At 37.0% G+C, this 21,730-nt stretch overlaps 1 protein-coding gene across 8 annotated transcripts in view; it reads right to left on the bottom strand.

Annotated features, from left to right (window-relative positions):
* PDE1A (phosphodiesterase 1A) overlaps positions 1 to 21,730 on the bottom strand; it is a 249,081-nt gene that overhangs the window by 124,762 nt on the left and 102,589 nt on the right. The window contains exon 2 of one of the 8 annotated variants that reach the window (XM_055812954.1): positions 21,380 to 21,505. The exons of 6 other annotated variants lie outside the window; for them this stretch is intronic. In XM_055812954.1, coding sequence (XP_055668929.1) covers positions 21,380 to 21,426 — 47 coding nt within the window. In that variant the 5' untranslated portion in view covers positions 21,427 to 21,505. Of the gene's footprint in view, positions 1 to 17,246; positions 17,667 to 21,379; positions 21,506 to 21,730 lie in introns of those variants that run through there. One more of the 8 variants, XM_055812953.1, reaches the window with a different exon arrangement.

The following is a 21,730-nucleotide window of genomic DNA, read 5'->3' as shown; positions in this document are numbered from 1 at the left end:
ATAAGATTTTGGAAGGATTTGTAATCATCTGGGATAAAAGAGTATGATTAAAGGATGGCTGGCTCAGCTGGTGCTGACAAATATACTGGCATCTGCTATTCCTCCTCCCGAAAATCCTTTTCCAAGTGAACCAGATCAGTAACAGACTGAGCAATAGGAGGAATAAATATATCTTTCATGGTTTCTGTGGTGAAACCTTATGGAGTTTTGAGACACCCCATGGTGACCAAAAAGAGGTAACACTTGGAGAGCTGAGGCCCAGACAGAAGGATCCCTGTAAGCAGGAAATTAAAAATGTCTGGTGCAGGGAGCTACAGAGAGACGGGATCCATATGGTTTGGAGTGGAAAGTCTCTGTTGCCATGCAAATCAGACGAGTATTTCAATAAACCTAGATCCTTTGGAGGGTACCAAGATAGGCACCAAGAAACTACGTAAGGGAGTCCAGTAACACTGTGTCTAACAAATCTCTGTTGACTGTCACATAGCGTTAGAAGGCTGGGTAATAAATTAAATTGGAATTATTCATTGATAAGCATGCATTTGCTTTTAATTAATAAATTGTTTAATTGCGATCTCAATTACTAAGATCTGATAAAAAGACTCACATAATTGAAATGATAGAAGATTTCATAAAATACTGAGGACAATCAATGCAGTTTAATCCACACCTGATCATTCCAGTTTGCAATTGTTCAAATCTACCCTCTATCTGATTTATGGAACAGGTCTCCAATACCTTACGGAAATGTCCTAATTGTCATGCCGTAAGACAATCACAAAGTAGATCTTCAGTCACTCCTTTACTGAGTACTGAAATAGTCACTGAGCTAAGTTTGAAAATGGTTATTTAACTTGGTGATTGAGACATTAGCATGGGAGCCATAAACTGGAATTGGTTTCTGTCCTAGTAGATATTTAAGCGACAAAATGTAAAAAGACTCTTTGAGGCCAAGCCCAGAATACCTTCCAATCCAGTGATTAGCTATTTTTGTATCAGGTGAAATAATTTGAACTAAGTCATATTTGTTTCATTTTGAGTGAATACATATCATAAATCTAATTATTATTATTTTTTTAGCTCTTAAACACATAAAGATCTGTATACACATGTAGCCTTGCACAGGTAACATGGACAATCTCTAAAGCCATTTTACATTTTTCAAATCTCCTGCGTGCTGTGGAACTGTAATATTCAGTTTCCCTCTGCAATATATATCTGATATTGAAGTACTGCAGCATGTAAATGACGAAGATAACATTAACAACAGTGTACAGACTATTTCTCAATTGGTCTTCACACAGAGCAGCACCAATCTTGAGATATGTAGCATCTGTATGAGCAGTTGGACTAAAGCTTCTGCAGTTACATGATAGAGCTTTAAAATTAAAATATTTGCACTAAAGAAATATCTTGCAAACTGAATCAACAACATTTTTATATACCATATTTACTCAAACTGTCGACTATATTCCCTTAAAAAGAATTTACAATTATGTCCAGGATGCTGACACTTTCTTTACAGTCTAACATCTCACAAATATAATCCCTTTTATGCAAATGTAATTTGATCATCACTCCATCTACTACAGAAGTCTTAATGTTTTACTTTTCCTTAGTAGGAGAATGGAATTAAAAATAACTCTGTGTTCAATCCAAATCAGTGTTGGGCAGATTGTTTATTTACCTTCTACGGACCGATACTGTGAAACCCTAGCTGTCAAGTACAGTGTTTTCTTACGTGCACTTTCATTGACTTCATTAGACTTATGATGACTACCCATGGGCAGAATTGTTCACAGAATCACATCTTTACTTAGTAAAGAAACACCATCAAAGGATAATCAGGAAAAAATACGGATATAATAAAGTCAATCCCTTTACCAAACTAGTCTGCAAGTTTCTATAATTGCATACTTGGCAATTTCAGAAGGCAGTTTTACATGGAAGTTTTAAACATCTGCGCTGCAGCCTAAAGAATACCACATTAATGGATCTGTTCAGGATCTATACAACATCTTGAGACAGTGGTAACAGCAATACAGTTTGTCCAGTCACTCTTTATTCTGTGAATATTCACTATACAAATTAAGGAGAGTTTTACATATGAAAAAACCCAGCAAATCTTATTTTAAATGAACACTTGTAGAACAGCAGTTGCACTTTTAAACATTTAAACATGAAGATTTTTTAACGTATGTAATCCATGCTGTTTGTCTACTGTTTTCAATTTCACTTAATTTCGTAAGAAAAACTACACTGGACATTTCTTCTGGAGAGTCTTCAGCGTAGTTAATTAATTTTGTTTTCATTCCTGAATTTTTTCACAGCTTATTTACCAGCACAAGAGATATACATTTGTATTTGGTGTGTTAGTCCATGCTAAATTGAGTTTGAGTCACACTTTTTCTTTAAATGAGAGGTGGTAACTCATGGCTTTATTGCCCATGTGAGCAGTTCTTTCAGTGCCAAGTCAAACAGAATAATTTCAACCTCCTTTAGCAATTATTTAAACTCATTTCTTTGACTGCAACAGAATGAAGGAGAAGCTGCTGCTACTAGGACCCAATTCCTAACAGCTAAAACACAGTAATGACCATGTAGTCTTCCCAGACTTTTGACTAGAGCCCTGGTTCTACTTTGTTGCTTATACTCAGTCCTGCAGCCCTGATTTAGTTTCTCCACTTGGTAGATGAGTTTTAACACATACTAGTTTGTAATGTGTGCTGTAAGGTATGGTTAGGCATTACTATGGATCTTGATGTCACACTAATCTGGCTGTGTAAAAGTACTCTGATGACCCTGGGAGACAAACTGAATTAGCCTGCTAAGTTCACCTATTGATAATAGTCTCAGAGTCAGGCTTTTCTATTGCTAGTTCAGATGTTACAGAGGGGAAGTGAGTGGAAAGCAAAACGATGTCAACACCACTATCTCCTATTCAGTCTGCATCTGCTAAGTCTTGGCCCACAAAATATTCTTGACACTGGGGACATCCACCCTGGTGCTAATAACTAGGCTGTATTCCTGCCAAAGAAAGCTGGGCAGAAGCACCACTCAGTCTGGGATATGTCTGCCAAGGAAGTCCTTCCATAGTTCAGGAAAGGAGCAGGAGGTCATGGTTTGAGTGTGAAAATTCCTGGAATAATGGACTTCAACAAGATGAACGTAGTACATGGATTGAGGGAATTAGCTGACTAGTGAAGACTGCAGTTACATCAGCAGCTGTGTAAGACTGGCCACTGCTTACATTTCAGACAGTGTTCTACCCTCACTGCAAATCTTCTAGCCACCAAGATCCCAAATCTCCTATTAAGTGAAGTGATTCCTGCTGGTGAGAGAACTCGCACTTCTCTCTTCTGCTAGAAGTCAGTGCAAGATAGTGGTCAAAAAACGTTCTGCCTGAGGTACGCGATCAGTTCTCTGCTTGCTGCTGCTCATCCTTGGTGACGCCAGACACAATTCCCAGAGCAGTGAAGCAATCAGTAGCACAGCAAGCGTTCTAACTCTTACTTCCAGCTGAAGCTAAAGGCCCAAAAGAGATAAATAAGTATCAGAAATAAGTATGTAGCCAAATAGTGGCAAGTAAAAAGACTGGAAATATATAGAGCCTTTGGGAAGAAGTACCTTTATTAAATGACTACCACAGGGACCAAATAATGAAGCAAATATACAGAAAATTACAAAGATAAGGAAGAATAGAAATTGCCAAAAGCACACAAAGATAATGAGACGAGAGCCCTGAGGTTTTTTTCATAAAATAATATGGCAGATAACACAAAGTATATAGGAAGGAGTTGGGAGCAACTAATTGCTTCAAAAAGCAGAGATATTTACAGAAGGAGAGGGATGATAGGTCATTATTTCGGTTTTATGCACAATAATAGAAATATGCTATGATAGGGAAATGCAAAGAAGTTTTGCTTAAAATTATTAAATATTTGGAGGTCACAGTTATAGGAAAAATTAAGGATCAGAAGAAATTCAGTATGAATGGGAATGAAATCAGAAAGGCTGAGGCATAAAATTAATTAAACTAACAAGGATTCATATAGGCCTAATGAAATTCACTATTACATACTTAAGGAACTACCTGAATCTTGTTCTCAGCCATTACACCTTCAAAAACAAATAGGGAGGGTGTATTAGAGGGCTGAGGAAAGGCACGTAGTACCTATCTTTGAGGAGGTAAAGAACAACCTGGGAAATACATCTGTCCATTTCACAGATTCACAGAAAGAAAAAAATGTCAGAGTTAATGATTCCATTTATAAGAGCATACATGTTAAAGAAGTAGTAAAATACAGCCAAAATTAATTTCCCAAAGCAAATAATGTCAAACTTCTTTACTTTTCTTCTTTGCTAGACTAACTGGTCTAGCATGTAAGGAGGAAGTAATTATGTAATATATTGACTTTAATAAAGTCTTTCCTCCTGTCCTAATGAGACATTCTCATAAAGAAAGTAAGGAAATACAACTTTGATGAAATTACCTAAGATGAGGATATTTCTGGTTGAATAAATAATTAGCAATGTTTCATTGCTGAGGAAGGAGCACATTTCAGGCTGGGTATCACAAGATACCAGCTCAGATCTATTGCATATTCTCTTAGATAAAGAAATAAAGCTCAGTGACAAGAGCTTGTGAAAGTCACCAGAGTGGGTAAAGTTGCAAGTACCTAGGAGCTTGGGTAAATATTTCATTTGGAGAAATGGTCCTCATTACATGAAATAAAATTTAATATAGACAGACGAACATTGTTATAGAAAGGAGATGGAGACAATTGATGAGGCAGCAACAATGTAGAAACTTATCTGGAAACTACACTGTGAATGGTAACATGAGTAAGAATTAATGATAACGTAAAAAAGCAAGTCTTGGTGAGGCGATATAAAATAAAGCTGTGTATACAATAAGACATACCATTCTTCCATCAACTAAGCCCTAAATACTTTGTTGCTGGAATAATCTGCCTGTATGGAGAAATCACAGTTTGAAGAAAGCTGAAGATGTACCACAGACTGAAAAAGAAAACAATAATAAACCCTAGAAATTTAAAAAACACCACCTGAAGGGCAATATAGAAGAACTAGATTAGTTTTCTCAAGCAAAGCTAAAAGCTAGAGGTACACATGGGAAAATTATTACTAAGAAGCTAACGACAAAGCATTCCTCCATACACTGAGGAAACAAACTTTTCAAATTGGGCATGTTTTTACAGTGTATCTCATTGTAGTGCACAGATACAGAGAATATGCAAAGAAGCTGGCAGGTTGTGGAAGCATTCAGTAGGAGAACGAAGCTCAGCCTGCACCAAGATACCGACTTCGGGGTTCCTAAGAAAACCTTTATGTAATCTGGTTTTACATCAGGTAATAGAGTCATTAAAGCTGTTTTTCACATTCCAAGGGGATGGAATGTAAAAGGGGAGACCTGGTAGTACATTTTAATTTGGGCCCTGAAGGGACAATCATTCTGGCTAGATCAGTCTTGCTGAAAATTGTTTTAAAATCCATAGGCATTTTTACAGGGACTTGGTAATTTGTTTTGGTTTTTTGGTTGTTTTTTTTTTTTTTTCTCCAAAACAACAAGAAAATACTGTTAATTATTTAGAAACAACACCCCAGTTATTCAGGTACAATATCAATTTAATTTTCATTTTAATGCAGCATGTTACAGCACTAAAATCCTTTCTCCAACATTAAGGAAGCTATTAATTTGGTGCACAATAACGTTGAAACAATTCCTTGTAATTGTTCATTATCAACAGAGAAGGTTACTGCAATACATTAGTTTTACAACGATGCATTTTACCTGTTTTACATTAAAAAAAGTTCCAATCTGTGCCTATCCAAAGCCGCAAAAAAGCACATGATTAGTGTTCAAACGAGAGGTTAACAGGACCTGTTACTCTGGTGCTTGAAAACTGGGTTTTCTAAAATTAGGGGTTTCATAATTTAAGAAAGGTCAACACAACACAAAACGCTTCTCAGCTGCGGCCACCAGGAAACCAAACTAATTTCCTCAAAAAGTACAAATGTTTACCTATAAAGTCTAAAACAACCACCACAACATGGCAAGAGCAGCATTCTTTAAGGTCCGAACACCGACTAAAAACCTTTGAGGTCCAACAAACAGAATGGTAGTACCGACAAACTGAATCATAGAACCATTTATGTTGGAAAAGACCTTTAAGATCATCGAGTCCAACTGCAAACCTAACACTGCCAAGTCCCCCTAAATCATGTCCCTAAGTGCTACATCTGACTTGATTTCAGATGCAGACTTTATTTTTTGATGTTGGGCAATGTTTCAAATACTAGATGCAGACCCAGAGGAAAGCTGTATGTCAACATTTCTGGTGATCAGGAAATTGCTTTACTTAATTTTTGCAAACTGAAAAAACCCCAACCCCACCAGGATGTGTTTCCTGAGTGGATTTTTCAGATCACTTAAGGAGTCAGACATTTTTAACAACGAAAAATGTTACAAAGCTCACTCATGCCAGTTGGGAAATGACTCGACATCTGATCCTGTAATGTAATATCTCTTGAATTCATCATTAACCTTCGAAAAGTTTGCCTGGGAATAGTACAAAACAGCATACCAGCAGTGTCCCAGACAGACCACGGGCCAATATTAAATATTTAATGTATTTCACCAGTGTCACTGTCTGTAGTCTACCTATAGGTAACATAGAGTAATTAACACAATTTATGGTTTGGTGTATTAAAGGATAAGCAAGCATGAAAACCTGCAAATGACCATATTCTCATTAATTTCTTTGTCAGCTCACCACCTGCTTATCTTTATATTTCCACATTACTCATAATATTGTTACTCATCCTCTTCCTCTTTTAATCTTGCTGTTATCCATTCTTCTCTCTTCTTCCTACTTCACATAATCTCTGTAAAGTTTCTCATCCTCCTCCCTTTCTCAATTCCACAAACTCCTACTCAGCATCTCAGTGTTCCCCTGCCACTAAAGCCACTGACTTTTATATATATTTAACATATTCAACTCAATCATCAAGTTCAGTTCTGGTGCTGACATACTATGTTTAAAATTCTGACTCTTCATCTGCATCTCCGGGGGGGTCTGCAGAGTCCACCTATGGCAAAAGGGCCAGATAACATCAGCTGTTAAAATAAGAGCATGAGTGTAAATAGTATGTGTGGAAGGGATACACAAAACTCTCGGAAAGGGTGCTTTCCCAAAACTGTTTACATTAAAGAGCAAGATGACCATCAGCCACATTAAACATTAACTGGGGAATTATGAAGAGACTTCTGAAACAAAAGGAGTTGGCTTGGAAAAAAGGTATAGAGGAAGAAAAGACATTTGGAACAGCAGGGAGAGACCTTGGAGTGGAAACAGCAACACTCAAAACCTGGTTTGACACTGCCAGAAGTCACTGTGCAGTCATTGCAAGCCCTCCCTCAGCGTGAGCTTGTGGGGTGCCTCGGCAGCTTTCAGAGCAGCGATGGGCACACACAGTGCTGAAGAAACCTTTTCCAAAACCCAGTCTCTTCCCCTCCCACTACTAGTATGCAGTGATCCCCATTTAAAAAGTGAGGTCTGACTCCTCCTCCACTCTGAACTATGAGCCGATCTCCACCTCCAGCATCAACTACATGCTTGGCTTTCCTTCTTCTTAACCCACCTAACATCCATCTACAGCCATACCCCTGATTTATCCTCTTTTTTTGATGAGATTACTAATATTTTAAACTTTTTATGAATCTATCATCGAAGTGCAATGACAGTATCAGTACACCACTTAGCTAGCATAAAAGGGTCTGAATCTGGACTGAGCCTACTAGATGGTAACATAGTACAAAAAGTAATAGACAGTGTTGGATGTATTCTTCAAGACTAAAATTGAGGGTAGAATTCTTCATAATAGTACAATGATCTATTAATACGCATAAACAGAAAGCACCTATCACACAAGTTCACCATGGGTATAATTTTTACAAATATTTGGTCAATAAATCATATTTCAATGATTTGCAATTTCTTTGCTTGCTCTTTTTGTAACCATCCAATATTCCTGCCTTACGTCTCCTAGTATTATAGTCTTGATTTCAAAACTTAAAAGATGAAGTAATGGAAAATATTTCTTTTTCTACACTGTCATGCATGCTTCTTGTTAAAAATTTTATGTCTCCACAACATAATGCCTTGTGGAGACATAGGGAAGCTGCAAATGAGTTCTGCTTGATACCAGAAGAAAATCTACATTTTTCCTGTTAGTTCCACATTGGGCAAGCTAATTTTACACTGAGGTCACAATATATAAATGAAAACAGAGAGTTTTATTTAAGGCTACATACAAGTTTATGCATACAAGTTAAGATATTAATTAAGGCTGACATAACTGAACTGCTTGTATTAGCCAAGTTAGTATTTCTAGATGATCCTGTATTATGCATGAAGCTTTCAAGTCCTTTGTATTCTCCCCTTTTTCCTCGTGAATTTCAGGTTTCCAAACTCTGAATAAAACCAGATTGCCAGAAAAGAACATTAAAGCAAGTGGTATCATTTTAAAGGTAGTGTTGCAATGGCCAACTAGGTTCTTATCAGAGAACATACCAGTAAGTCCATTTTTGCACACTAGCAGCTGAGCTCAGAAACCCACAGGTTTATGCCAATGCAGCCTATACTGTTGTCTATAAAGGTCATCACAGCTCACATTTTTAAAACAACTTTAAAATCATTCTTGAGAGCACAATTCAGAAAATACTTAGGGATAACAGTTCCAAAGCTTTATGTAAACTGTTCCCCAGTCTCTCTTTTGGCTGTGATGATTTTCTTCATGATTTTTTCATTATTGCCTCATAGGCATCATAGTCATGTCAAAAAGTCAGAAATATCTAAAATATAAATGATTTTTAATTCCCTGCCAGATCCTGTTTTCACCTTCAGATTCATTGAAAAAGTAAACCAATATAGTTGTCATTCTTAGATGGGTAGACAGTTTGTCATTTTTTCTATTATCTGCCTTTTTCATGTACATAAGAAGAGAAATTTTGAAGAATTAAAATGAAAGCTTGCAAGTGTAACCTTGCTCAATGGAAATGTAAACGTTTCAGAAGTCAAGATTCCTGTAATAGCCAGTAATAAACAGAATATTGGTTTGGATTCTTCTTCACTGTTCTCTCCTGGTCTGGAAATCAAGTTTTAATTACATTATCTGACAGGTCCTTAAGGGCAAGCCAAAATATTATAAACACAGAATACACTGAAATATTAGATCTATGTCAGGGAAAAAATGAAAGCATTATTTTAAACATCATGTCTTCCTGATATACCCTGTTCTCATTCCCCTATTTAGTGAAGGTAATGTCCAAGCAGATTAATGAACACATGCTAATGAGCCTCTCAACACTGTTACCAACCCCAGCATACATGGTTCTGCTACATGGGTGAATCAGGATTTCTTTTGCTTCAAGCGCATTTATGTGCACACAGGCAAACTGGAAAGCCAGAAAGTCATCCTAGTTGGTTTTTAAACTGATGGTCACAAGATCCCTGTGATCTAGTCAGGATTATGCTGGAAGATATTCAGCCTGGTTTTATAGAAACAGCTGTTTAAAAACCACACAAAGGAAGTTCTCTTCCTCTCTTTGCCACTGCTTCTAGCAGGAGTTGGCCTCCGCTCCCGCCTCCACTAATTTCCACACCCAGATACGGAGGCAAGAGACCTGCTTTCATCCCGGTCCCCGACGCCAGCCGGGTGAATAGCCAATGCACTCTTACCACCACCACAGAGACATGAAAAACTGCCTTTACAACATGTAAAACCTACCCATCACTTAAACAGGCAAAACAGGGCATATTGCCTTTGCTAACTCCTTAAGTTTTCTTAATGGAGCCACTGCACTGGATAAGCCACAGTTTTCATCACGTGCTTTCTTACATGGATACGAATCATGCTAACCTGAGACAAGACAGGTGCTGTGTAGTCTGGGCACTATAGGAACTAATGCTTTGGGAAAGAGAAATGAATATTCTTACCAGGTGATTGAAACCTATGACTTTCCAGGAAAGGATAATGCAAGGGAGGAGCAAAAATAAATCTCTCACACCACACTGAAGACTGCAAAGTCTGTGGAATAACAGTGACTCTACCTTTTGCTACAGCTCCTTTTCCTACCAATTTGACAACATAAATCACTACTAATCTGTGCAGTGGGTCAGTGCTTTGCTTTTCACCGTATTCATTTACGGTGTTCTTCACTCACTGGCCTTGTCTCAAAAACATGAAGAATGCAGCATAACAGGGAGGGGTTTATGGCTATTAGGTCTGACGAAACATATTTCCAATACAATGTTTCACAATGCCAGGACCCCAAATACTTGCACATACAATTTACTTCTTCTATTTGCCTCCAGAGTAAGTTAATTCCACCCCAGAATGAATTATATTTTCATTTCTGGTTTTTCAGAGAAAAAAAGGAGAAAAAAAAATTCTCCACCAGGGGAAAAAATCAATTCAGCCTCAGATCTCAACAGAATTCTATTTCTTTAATGCCTATTATGCTCTATTTCCTAGGATGTGCAAAAAAATCAGTCGTCTTTTGAACCTTCTCTTGTACCTTCTTCACTGCTTTTTCCTCTTTAAGGAGTATTACTACAAAGCTAGGTGACAGCTGTACAGTCACTGCTCATCACTCCTATTTCTTCAGGGATAATAGAACTTCAAGTCTTCCCTTCTTAACTCCTCTGAAAAGCAACTAACTATGCCTGATCTGCTGCTGCTCTTCTGCTACTATCTGAAAAACTGCCTCCTTTTGATCCTGGCTGAGGCATAACCTGACTCTGCTAAGAATGTCCTTCCAAACAGGGCAAATTATTAATTCCAACTAAAACTAATCCTTAGAGATGAAAATGTTAATCACTGAATGCACATCAATTGTCACTTAATGCTTCCTCTTCAGAAGTCTACAATCAAAGTTAGTGTTAAATCAGTTCTTTATTATGTAGGAACAAAGCAAAGAGAAAGTTGTAAGAAAAAGCTTGAGATATGTAGGCAAGATTGTTTTTCCTATGGTATGTTCCCTAGAAAGTATAACCCAGGGCAGAACAAAACTGGATGTACAACAAGATAAACCAAAATGCTTTTCACTTAAATAAATAAACAAACCCTCACTAATGAACTCTCCTAAGTCCGGAAGTTTAGTAGACCAAAATACAAAAAATGCAATAGTTCTTATCCATCAAAAGCTTCCCTTTTCAGCTGTTGAAAGTACCAGAATAAATGGTCCTTTTCACAAGACTGTTCCCAAAACCACTCAGCATTCCCCTCATCACTCCAATAGCAATCTAGACTACCATTACTGGGATGGCTATAAACGCTCTTCTAATTTCCTATCTCAGTGTGGTTATTGCCAAGCTACCTATATTATAGAGCATGCCGTGCTATAATGTATTACCTATTCATTTAATTTCAAGCAGGTTTTTTTCTTGCTGAAATTTCTAAAATTTATTTATTCACCTTTTTCTAGTATGATTAAAGGGTTGAATACTAACATTTGGACAGCTGTTCAAATGTATCTGAACAGTTTGAAGCTACAACAGCGCATGTAAGACATTTGCTCCTTTTCCTTTGCATTTCTAACATACTTGGTTCTGCCTTCTTTCAATCTACTTATTGAATAAATGTGTATCATCTGTCTGAAAATCGGAGTCTCCATGCTTTCTCCCTACTTAATCTACTGTTCTGTCTCTCCTGCTTTCTTAAGTTTACAAAATGCCACCTACTGTCCAAATTTTTTGATGCACTGCGTTATGTGTTATCTTCCTTTCCACCATCTTCTGGAAGTGTCATGGTTCTCAAAACCAGTGTAATATATTAGCCTGAATTTCTAAAAAAATTTTACACCCTTCATACTGTTCTGGATACTCCTCAAGAATATCTTCACTTCTTGCTTCAATCAAATTATTTTTTTGTAGCTTCTTATCAGGCTAGGAACAGACGTTCCTGTCCTATCAATCCTCCCCCAAAGCCCAATTTTTTTTATTATTAGTTGTTTATACCAACCTCTTTCTCCTTCCAATTTATATGTTAGCTTTTCTAAGGTACTGCCATTTAAAAAAACAATTATTGACAGCTTAAAATTGAGTATTTACCCATTAGTATAGCCATTAAAGCCACCCAGGAAGGGGCAGAAGCAAGCACGTGGGCAGAAAATCTTTAGCTGCATCAACATGATGGTCATGGCTATGACTTATATGTAGCTTAACAGAAGTTGCAGCAAACTTTGCCATTAGGGCAAAGGGCAATCAAGAAACAGAGCGTGATTTCAGGGTCGTCTTCTGGTGCTGTGCTTTTATATTCCAGCCTTTTCTTAGAGCAAGAAGCAAAGGATGACTGCATCTTCTCTTCCCTGCCCACCTACCTCCTACACCACAGGAATAAATTGTCACTCATTAAATTAATATGCTACATTAATTTACAATTAAGCTATCACTAGCAATAATGATATATAATGTACATGCATGGTAATTCCAGTGCACAATTCAACATAAATCTGGCAAAGTTTCCCATACATCTGCTTACTCCCTACACCCAGTATAAAGATAATAATAATTTGGACCCATTTGAAGACCACTACAAATGAAGGGAGGAAACATCTTTTATTTATGTGCTTCCACGCAGCTAAAATCTACTGCTTTCTAGGGTGTCCACAGGTAATAGTTTTTTTCTTATTTACTGAGAAAGTTGCTGCTTCTTCATGTTACTCTGATTTGGTACCTTTTCTGCAGACACTAATTGAAAAGTTGCTAACACCAGTTACAGCCATGCAAAACACAGATATACCCGTTCAGTACATACTATACTGAAGCCACAGGATGAAGTGATTAAGATAGAATTCACAAAGAGGGGAAAAAATACATTAGCATAGTATTAGGATGTATTGGCTTGTACTTTGTAAAACTCCTGAATATTTTGAGTGTCCAGGAGAGAAGAAAAAAAAAGAAGGAAAAGAAAGAAAAGAGAAGCCATGTAAGGGCATTACACTGATGGGATTTTTTGCTAGAAAATACTTGTTAGTATATTTTTTCAAGAGACAAAGAGTCTCTGCCAAAAACTTACAATGTCTAGAAGTCGCAGAACATGCTGTTTCTAATATTTTATTACACTGCATGTAAGTGAAGAAAACCTCAAAAGTTATTGATATGGATTATTCTTATTCCACAAATTACTGCAGTATAAACATTTCCTGGAAACCAGGTCTTTGTAAACATTTACAAGATACTATACAGTATATACAGTATATAATTACCTATGTGCTCTGTAGTGGTGTAAAAATCACGCTGGAACAGTTTCTGCCAGATTCTGCTAGTTTTTGGAGTTGATTTTAGTATAGAATAAAATAATGAATCAACCATACATATTTTAAGGGACTAGAAGCAAGAGACCAAGGACTGGACTGGGTCATTTTCTTAGTAAAGGAGTTTTCAAAGTTTCAGAGAGATCCAGACTAGTTAATTACAGTTAATACAACATTCATATATATAGTGAACAAAGATAACTGGGAAAACAGCAACAGTACAAGGAGCTTCTCTCACATGCAGATACCACAGAAAAGATAATAACAGAGCTCCCCGAAGAGTCAGAAAACAAGTGTTTTTCAACCTTGTTCTTTCTCTTGCTTTCAGCACCATGCGCTGAATTTTCCTGTCACTACTGCTCTAAGGGAAAACCCTTGATCCAAAATTGCATGAGACCACAGAAAATGTACAGAACAGAAGAGAGAGGTATTTTGAAGCAAACGCATTAATATTTTTAAACACATTAAGAGCCTTAAAACAAAGATGTTACATAGCAAGAACAAATTCTTTGTTATTATCCAATACCCTTTTGAAATCTCAAAAGACCATGGGTTTCTTGAAATAGTTCCAGGATTTCTTGGATCCTGCCAAGGCAGAGACACCAAAAGAACAACTTTTCTTGTGATACTGATCCTTTTGCTTCCATTCACAGTCAAGACCAGGAAGACCAAAGTCATAAAACCCACCACACCAGTGCTGAAGATGGAAGCAGAGTGCAGAAAAACATGACCTTCAGTATAAGACTAACAACTGTGGAGATTCTTATGTTAACAGAAATCATAGAAATCTGCAAACTAAAACACCTATTATGTCATCTAATCTATGCAGTTGGCAGGGAAGGTTTTGTTCCCTAAAGCATTTTTTATATGGCTTTGTTCAGTCCAATTTTAAATGTCAGAGTTATGAAGCTCTCTGCTTTCTTTGAGAAAGCTGATTTGTTTATTGTTTGAATTAATTTCACCGGCTCCAGTTATAGCAAACATGCTTAAGATACTGTTCTTAATAAAAATATGGAATGTCCTCAGTAACGTATATGAGCATTAAAAAAGCCAGTGAATACCCAATCGACAAGTTTTGTTGAAATACATCTTTGTATATACAGTTCTTTTGATACTAAGGAATGCAGGAATCTCTAAGTATTTGGCAGTCAGTTTGTGATGCAATTACAAAACTTTATCCAAATTTATGTGCTTTAGTAATCAGTTCAATATGGTTCATAAGACTGGCTTTTTTTACACAGTTGTATTTCTGAATGATTTTTTTAGTTTTTTCCAAGCACTACTGACAGCAAATACCAAAAGTTACACTTTGTTCCCAGTATTTTTAAATGTTTCCTTCTTCATGAATTCAGAACTTATAAAAAAAAAATTAAATTAGCCAGAAATATATTTTTATTATTGAGTTTCCACCTTCAAACATTAATACCTATTCCACTTTTAAGAAAAGGCTTGGTGATATTGAAGGGATTATTTAGAACAGATACTCAACCCCATTTTTTTCACTACTGGGAAGGCAACTCAAGTAAAAGTATGGATCCACTGTAAATGAATTTTGCTAAGTAGGAAGATACTTGTATGTACTTACTAAGTTATAACATAGCTCTCAAGAAAGACCTGATTTTTAACAGTAACTACAATTGGTGCTGGCTGCAGGTGAGACATGGGTAAATATAAATATATAGAAAATTTGGGTAATTTGATATTTTCTTCTTTTCCTTTTGAGGGAAAAATTGACTAGACTGAAAATTCAGTTATCTCAATGCAAGATTTGTGCCCAGTAAAACCATTTCACCTACACGGTGAGAAAACTACAGTATTAAAAGGAGTGAGGTTAAATCTTCACAGTTCTTGTATGAGAACACTTTTTCACTGCAGAAATAATTTCCAAAGTCATAAGGAAAATGAATACACATTAAAAAAACCTCAACCAACACCACCAAAAACCAGCTCTTTCATGTACTATGATAGCATCTGTATTTACTGTACATGATAGGATCTTTATGGCATACGGAGATAGTCTTTCTCTTTGAGCTGCCTAAAGTATTATGCTGGTCTTGACCTTGGAAACATTTCTTAAGCATTTACTGTAGTATATACAGAGATCTTTTGCCAGAAGAGTCACTGCAGAGCCATGGATGCTTAGGGGGCTTTCCATATTAGGGGTTTTCTTGCTCTGGATTAAGCATGCCAACAGTAGTTAGTTGCCATTCTGTATTTAGAAAGGATTCTCAGAAATAGATTTCAGTAAGAAATGTTGAAACTTCTTGTATTTCATTGAGTTAAGTTCACTCCCACAAGACAATTTAGGGAAACTTCCATTATGAAAGCTTTTGCAAACTATCCAGTACTACACTAGCTACAGAAGGTTTCTATAGCAGATTCCCGAACACATCAGGAAACATGTACTTATCCACCTGCAATTCTAATGGCTCCCAAAAGACCATGAAGGATGTGTGTTTAAAATACTATTTTTTTAAAGTCACAGTTTATGGAAAAATTATCCTGGATCCTTAAAAATAATTATTGATATTTAAACAGAAATCTATTCAATTAAACTATTAGCTTAAACAAAAATATATGACTTCAGGAAAATATCAAATGTCTCTTAATCATCAGTCATAAGATTTCTGTGAAATAACTTCTTAACTCCACTGTAATAAAGCGCAAACTGATTAATTTCTTTTATGATATAAATTGCACAGCAAATCCACAGAGGACATTCAAACTTACAGTTAACAATTAAGCCATTTCACTCCCGTAGTAACCTTTTAATGTCCAGATTCTCCTTCTGCACCATAACTGTAACCCCACTGAAAGATTTCTCCACATGGAACATCATTAGGTCATAATCCTGGCATGACTACCTGTCTGACCTTACTCTGGAGTTGCAATAACAACTGTTACTGTACTCCCATAGTATATGATAACAGTAGTGGCCATTAAACACAAAATAATCCTGGATTTGCTCTGGGATCATCTATGATCTTATATTTATTTGTCACATCATCACTGTGGTTACAATACCCTACTGATGTCACCCAGGAGGAGCTGGAGTTTTGTTAAAGATGTCATCAGCCATAAACAGAAGTGTGAACTATTGCAGGTTTATTTAACCTTACATCCACTGCATCCTGTTCACAGTAGTTTTAGAAACATTATTTCCTACTCAAGGTCACTTGGTCTGAAGCTAGGACTGTCCAAAGGAAAAAAAGGGGTCTCCTGTGGTAAAAAGCACAAGTAAACTAGATCTAAACCTCATCTGTAAAAAGAATTGTATAATTGACTTTAAAACATAAAATAATTAGAAATAGGTTTCATAGATCAAACTAACATATGTAGGAAGCAGTGAAGAACCACCTCCCAAAAACTGCAACCTGTTATTATTTAAACTTGAACCCTTCCTGTTAGAAGAGTCTTACAGATTAGCTATACTATAAGGGTTTGTCTGCATGTCTCAGCAAGCGAGCTACTTTACTCTGAAAGGTGTATCATTTCAAGTATTAAAATTCTGCCATCCAGACATAATCAGCTAAACCAAGAACCACGTTCCACTTTTGAACAGTTTTATAATTCCAGAATACACTAAGGGACTGCAGAGCTGTAGGAAAACAAAACACGCAAAAAAAGTTTTCAAGAGCTACGCTGCTCCTCTTTCATAATAAAGACAATCCCACACAAAACTTTAGAGAACGCAGATGACAGAGAGAAGAAAAAGAACTTCTATAGGCTCAGCACAAGTGAAAAAAATATATTCTGAGCATCAAAATCATCTAAGATGTTACTAGCCTATGCGATATTAAACTCTTGAACAATTTTTTGAGTGTTTGCATGTGAACTTTAAGTTAAGAAATAGGATGTAAAGTTCCTAACATTTTCAGTTCAAAGGAATAATAGCATCACTTACCTAAAGATCGGTCTTTGGAGATGCTTTTTCTTGATGGTAACACAATCATCCATTTAAAGTGGAGGAAAAGACTTCTTCCAGCAAATAACTCCAAAAAGACCAGGGAGTAATTTGGAAACTTGTTCTTAGCTACTGTGCTGCAGAGAGCACAAAGAATGATATTTTGGTGCTGGGGGAAGCCTCCCTCCCTCTTTCTGACAGTGGAGCAGAAAAGGGCCATAGAGGCCACATAAGCCAGGCACAGCCGTGCACTACCAAACCGGGCAGGCTGCGCAAAACTGGAATCAAGTTGATCGAAGCACGGTATTATACTGGATTCCTTTCAACTATGCAAGAAAAAGGGGGAGCTTTGCCAAGTGCTACCCAGGTAAAGATTTGTTAGATTATTCCAGCCATGAGAACACTTCTTACACATGCTGGTCAAAGTCTTAAATGCAGAGTCACTCTCTCTCTCTCTCTCTCTCTCTCTCTCTCTCTTTAAAACACACTGTTCCGAGGCTCAACTTTTTTTTTCTTCAAAATAAAAGTTGTGCAGCTGTTTCAGCATTCCCATGTGAGTACCTTCAGAAAGTTTGTTCTGGTAAGAGAACTGTATACAAATTAATGAAGACGGATGGATCTGGTCTGTGAGGCTGGCTCTACTTCAGGAGATTGTAATTATTTTACAATCTGGCTTTTATTCACTCTGGATGATGTGTGGATATAACTATGCAAATTAAAGCACTGCTCATAATTTTTAGCATTCATAACCTAATAACCTAGACTTGGCTGAAGCAGAGTATGGTGTTTGCAGCTAGTAGGACCATTACCACATAAAACAAACTGACGCTACATGAGTGAGGAAAACAAAAATGACCAAGTTCAGATAGTGACAGTAGCAAACTGTTACTGTTTGCAAGATAAGGTTTCAACAGAGATCCAAACTGAAAAGCTTGCTCTGACATCATGCTGACATAAATCAGGAAGAATTCAACCACAGCAAACACAGGCTGTAAACAAAGCTATAAAGCAGAAGCGGCTGACCATGGCTCTCAGTGAACTGAAGCCATGAGTGGTTCAGGTAAGATGCCATTTCCTGGCACTGGGCTTGACAGGGAGCATGGCACCTGGCCAGCGGAGCAGTAAACCAGCAGCGAGCCCCTGCCGTGCATGTGGCGGTAACGGCCTGGCCACGTCGTGCCCGCGTCCCGCGTGCCCCCTTCCCGCCGCAGTTCCTGCGCCCCTGCCGCCCAGCAGTGCAGCTCCCTGGTGGCTTCGCTCGGGAAAAGCGCTCCCCATGTGCTAGGCAAAGTTACAAACACGGGACAAGTAGGATCAGGGAGACCGGGCATCTTTTGCAATTGCATTGTTGGTTGGAGGGAGAGAGGCGTGATGGATTTACCCGGTTAAGTGCCTAACACTGGCATTATCAAATTTGAGAGATGCTGTAAATCCACTGAAAAGGCAAGATAAGTAACACTGAGATGTGTCCTAGGCTGCATATGACCAAGAAAGTTCATATTACATTATGCACATATTATTATTAAATTAAAATTTCCATGAAATAATGCTGTACAACAGATAATGAACATTCCAGTAACAGATATTTTCACAAAGGAAAATTTAGCAGTTTAGTGGATTTACTGACAGGTAAAATCTCTTCCTAGAGCTAATATATATTGCTTATACAACTGAGTGTTCACGTTTGGTTAGGCTGAAAGGGCCCAGAAACTGATCCCCACACTAGATAAAACTATTTTCTTCATGCAGCCATGGAGTCATTATCTGAAGGAAAAATTATCAGATAGACATCACCAGTTACTTTGAGTCAGTTCAGTTTCACTCTGCCCCACTCTTCATTTCTACTCCTTTGAGAAGCAGAGGAAAATATATCTTCACCAGGAAAACAATTATCTTTATCAGATTACAGATTAGTTTTTGCCAAGATTTTGAAGGATCTGGAGATCTTTCTTCAACAATGTGCAGTGTTCAAAGTGTTGTTATATTTTTAAAGACTTTTGTAATCATGATCTTACTTACTCTTGCCTGCCAAGATTTGTAATTTTTCATGTAGTTTTCCGGCTCTGGGTTTCAGCATTTCAAAACAATTTGCTGCTTTTTGAAGTGCATTTGCTCACTGTCTATACAGAAAGCTGAAAATGACAAAGAAACCTCCCTTTTCCTTCTGCTTCACATTAGGTGCATAGGACTGATGCAGTCCTGTTATTCAGAGGGATTATACGTAGCTCAGGGTAAAAGTTCTGATATCTTTTGAGATTTTCAAGAAAGAAAAAAAAAAATTCTCCAAACTCTCTGTGAGAGCTATACCAAATATGTTTTTCCACTGAACTCCCCAACCTTTCATCTAGTAGTTTTATTGGTCCCAAAACTAGTATGCATCTTAAAAGCAATTTTTTTCTGGGTCTAGTCTAATGTACACTGTTGTTCATGGGACTTCCATTCAAGCATGGTACTGTAAAAAGTACTATTTGGGGGAGCTGAAATTTCTGCAGTGGAATTACTTCGGCTACAAGGAATTTTGAGCTGTTAACAAAAAAGACCAGGAAAGAAAATATTAATATAAAATGGTGATTTTTTCATTCAACACAGCAACAACCCACTCACTTTTTCCTTATAATATTCAGAAGTTATGACTACATGTTGAATTCACACAAATTTTTCAAGAAAGGATATTTCAGAAAGATACGCTAGATTAACTAGACTGCCTGAAGCCTCAGTCCCACTAAGATTATTCCTGTAATGTTCATTGGAAAAAATCACATGTATGAAATTCACCAGCACATAACTTTTTGCAGTTCAGAGTATCAGAGCATATTGGAGTAATATTAGTCAATTGTAGGATATACCTGGACCTGATCCACAGAATGCACTGAAGAGGTGCATTTTTATTTGAATGAGGAAGTCTTTTGCTTGAAAGCATTACTGCAATTTTAAAAAGTCCTCTGTAGTCTTCATACCTCTTACTTCAGACTAAACCTTTCAGCACTAATTAGAATGGTAAAAATCTATTTAAATGATGTCCTAGAGATGAAACTCAATCAGAAAACTCCTAAATTGTTTGTTTTTCAATTCATTTTCTAAAAATCATTGCTATTGTTTGCCCATCACAACCAATGACCACTGCTCCTTCTATGTGATGCAAGCTATTTTTAATTTTATTTACCATGCATATGTTCACGTGAAAGCAGACTTTTTGGACCAAAAGCATGTAATATTTAGCACTTTAAAAACCTGGGTTTCCCTAACCTGAAGATGAATAGCAATAGTTAAGTAATTTGATATCTAGTACTATGTCTCAAGGCAAAAGACTCGTGTGATCTAGAACCCAAAACACTTATTCTGCTTGTTTCAATGCCACATATTTCTTATTGATCTGTAGCTCATTGCCAGAAGTCTAGAAATGTAACTATTTTTCCTACTTTAATTTCAAAGCTATGGGCAATTAAGATGGTAAATTTAATAACCTATAATCTGTATGTGTCTGACAGTTGATTCTTTCTATTTTCTAGCTAAAATATCTACTGGCTAATGAAGATATGTATATGCATTGCTGGTTGGAAGTAAGGGCTCACCTATCTCTGTAGAAAGATAGACAGGTGGGAGGAGCAACAGAAAAGTACCACAAAGAAAATAACAAATGCATGATCAACCACATATGGGAAAAAAGAAAATGTCTTTACAAAACTGCTGGAATACAATTCAGAAAAACAACTGGTAAACTGTACAAAAAGAGTAGCAATTCTGTCAAAGTAGAAAGATAATTTACCTAGGAAACTTTCTGTCCTGTGGCCAGCGCTATTCAACATTTTCTTCAATAGCTTGGATGGAAATAAGTGTTATACTTAGCCCAGCACTGACAGCATTAAGCTAGTAAGCTCTTCGGAATGTCCTTGACAAACTGCATAAATGCTCAGGAAAAAAAGAGAATGCAAAAAATACTAAGCTCTGCATACAGGTGGGAACAATTGGCTGGACAAGGGGCCATTGGCTAAGCAGCACTTCAGAAAACGCATGGGAAGTAGCAGTGAATTATAAAGGAAACCTACTATCACAGTCTTATGCAAAAACAAACATCACCCTGGGACACATACAAGGGAGCAACCTCTCATTCCCTCTGTATTCCTATAACTCACCTGAAGCATTGCTTCTTGCTTTGGGCAACTGGATTCAGCAGAGACATACTGGACTAATCCTTGAGAAAACAGAATTCTAGAAAACATTTCATATCCAGAAAGGCAGAATGTCACACATAATACAGCCTAAAGAAAAGAGAAATAAAAGAAAATACTAAATCTTCCAGATGATAAAAGTAGGTGGTGTAAGTTTATGGAAACAGACTATTTTCCTTATCCTCGTGGTCAAGAAATAATGGCCTGCAAAATAGCTCATAGGGCCATATGAATAAAGATTCAATGGTGAAAAGAGGAATTTTCAATGGACAGTAATTAATTGCTGGGGCAATGTGTTCATGGAATCATAATGAG

The sequence above is a fragment of the Falco peregrinus genome, chromosome 8 (genome assembly GCF_023634155.1).
Source record: "Falco peregrinus isolate bFalPer1 chromosome 8, bFalPer1.pri, whole genome shotgun sequence".
Classification (NCBI taxonomy): domain Eukaryota; kingdom Metazoa; phylum Chordata; class Aves; order Falconiformes; family Falconidae; genus Falco; species Falco peregrinus.
This window is presented reverse-complemented; position numbering and strand designations above follow the sequence as displayed.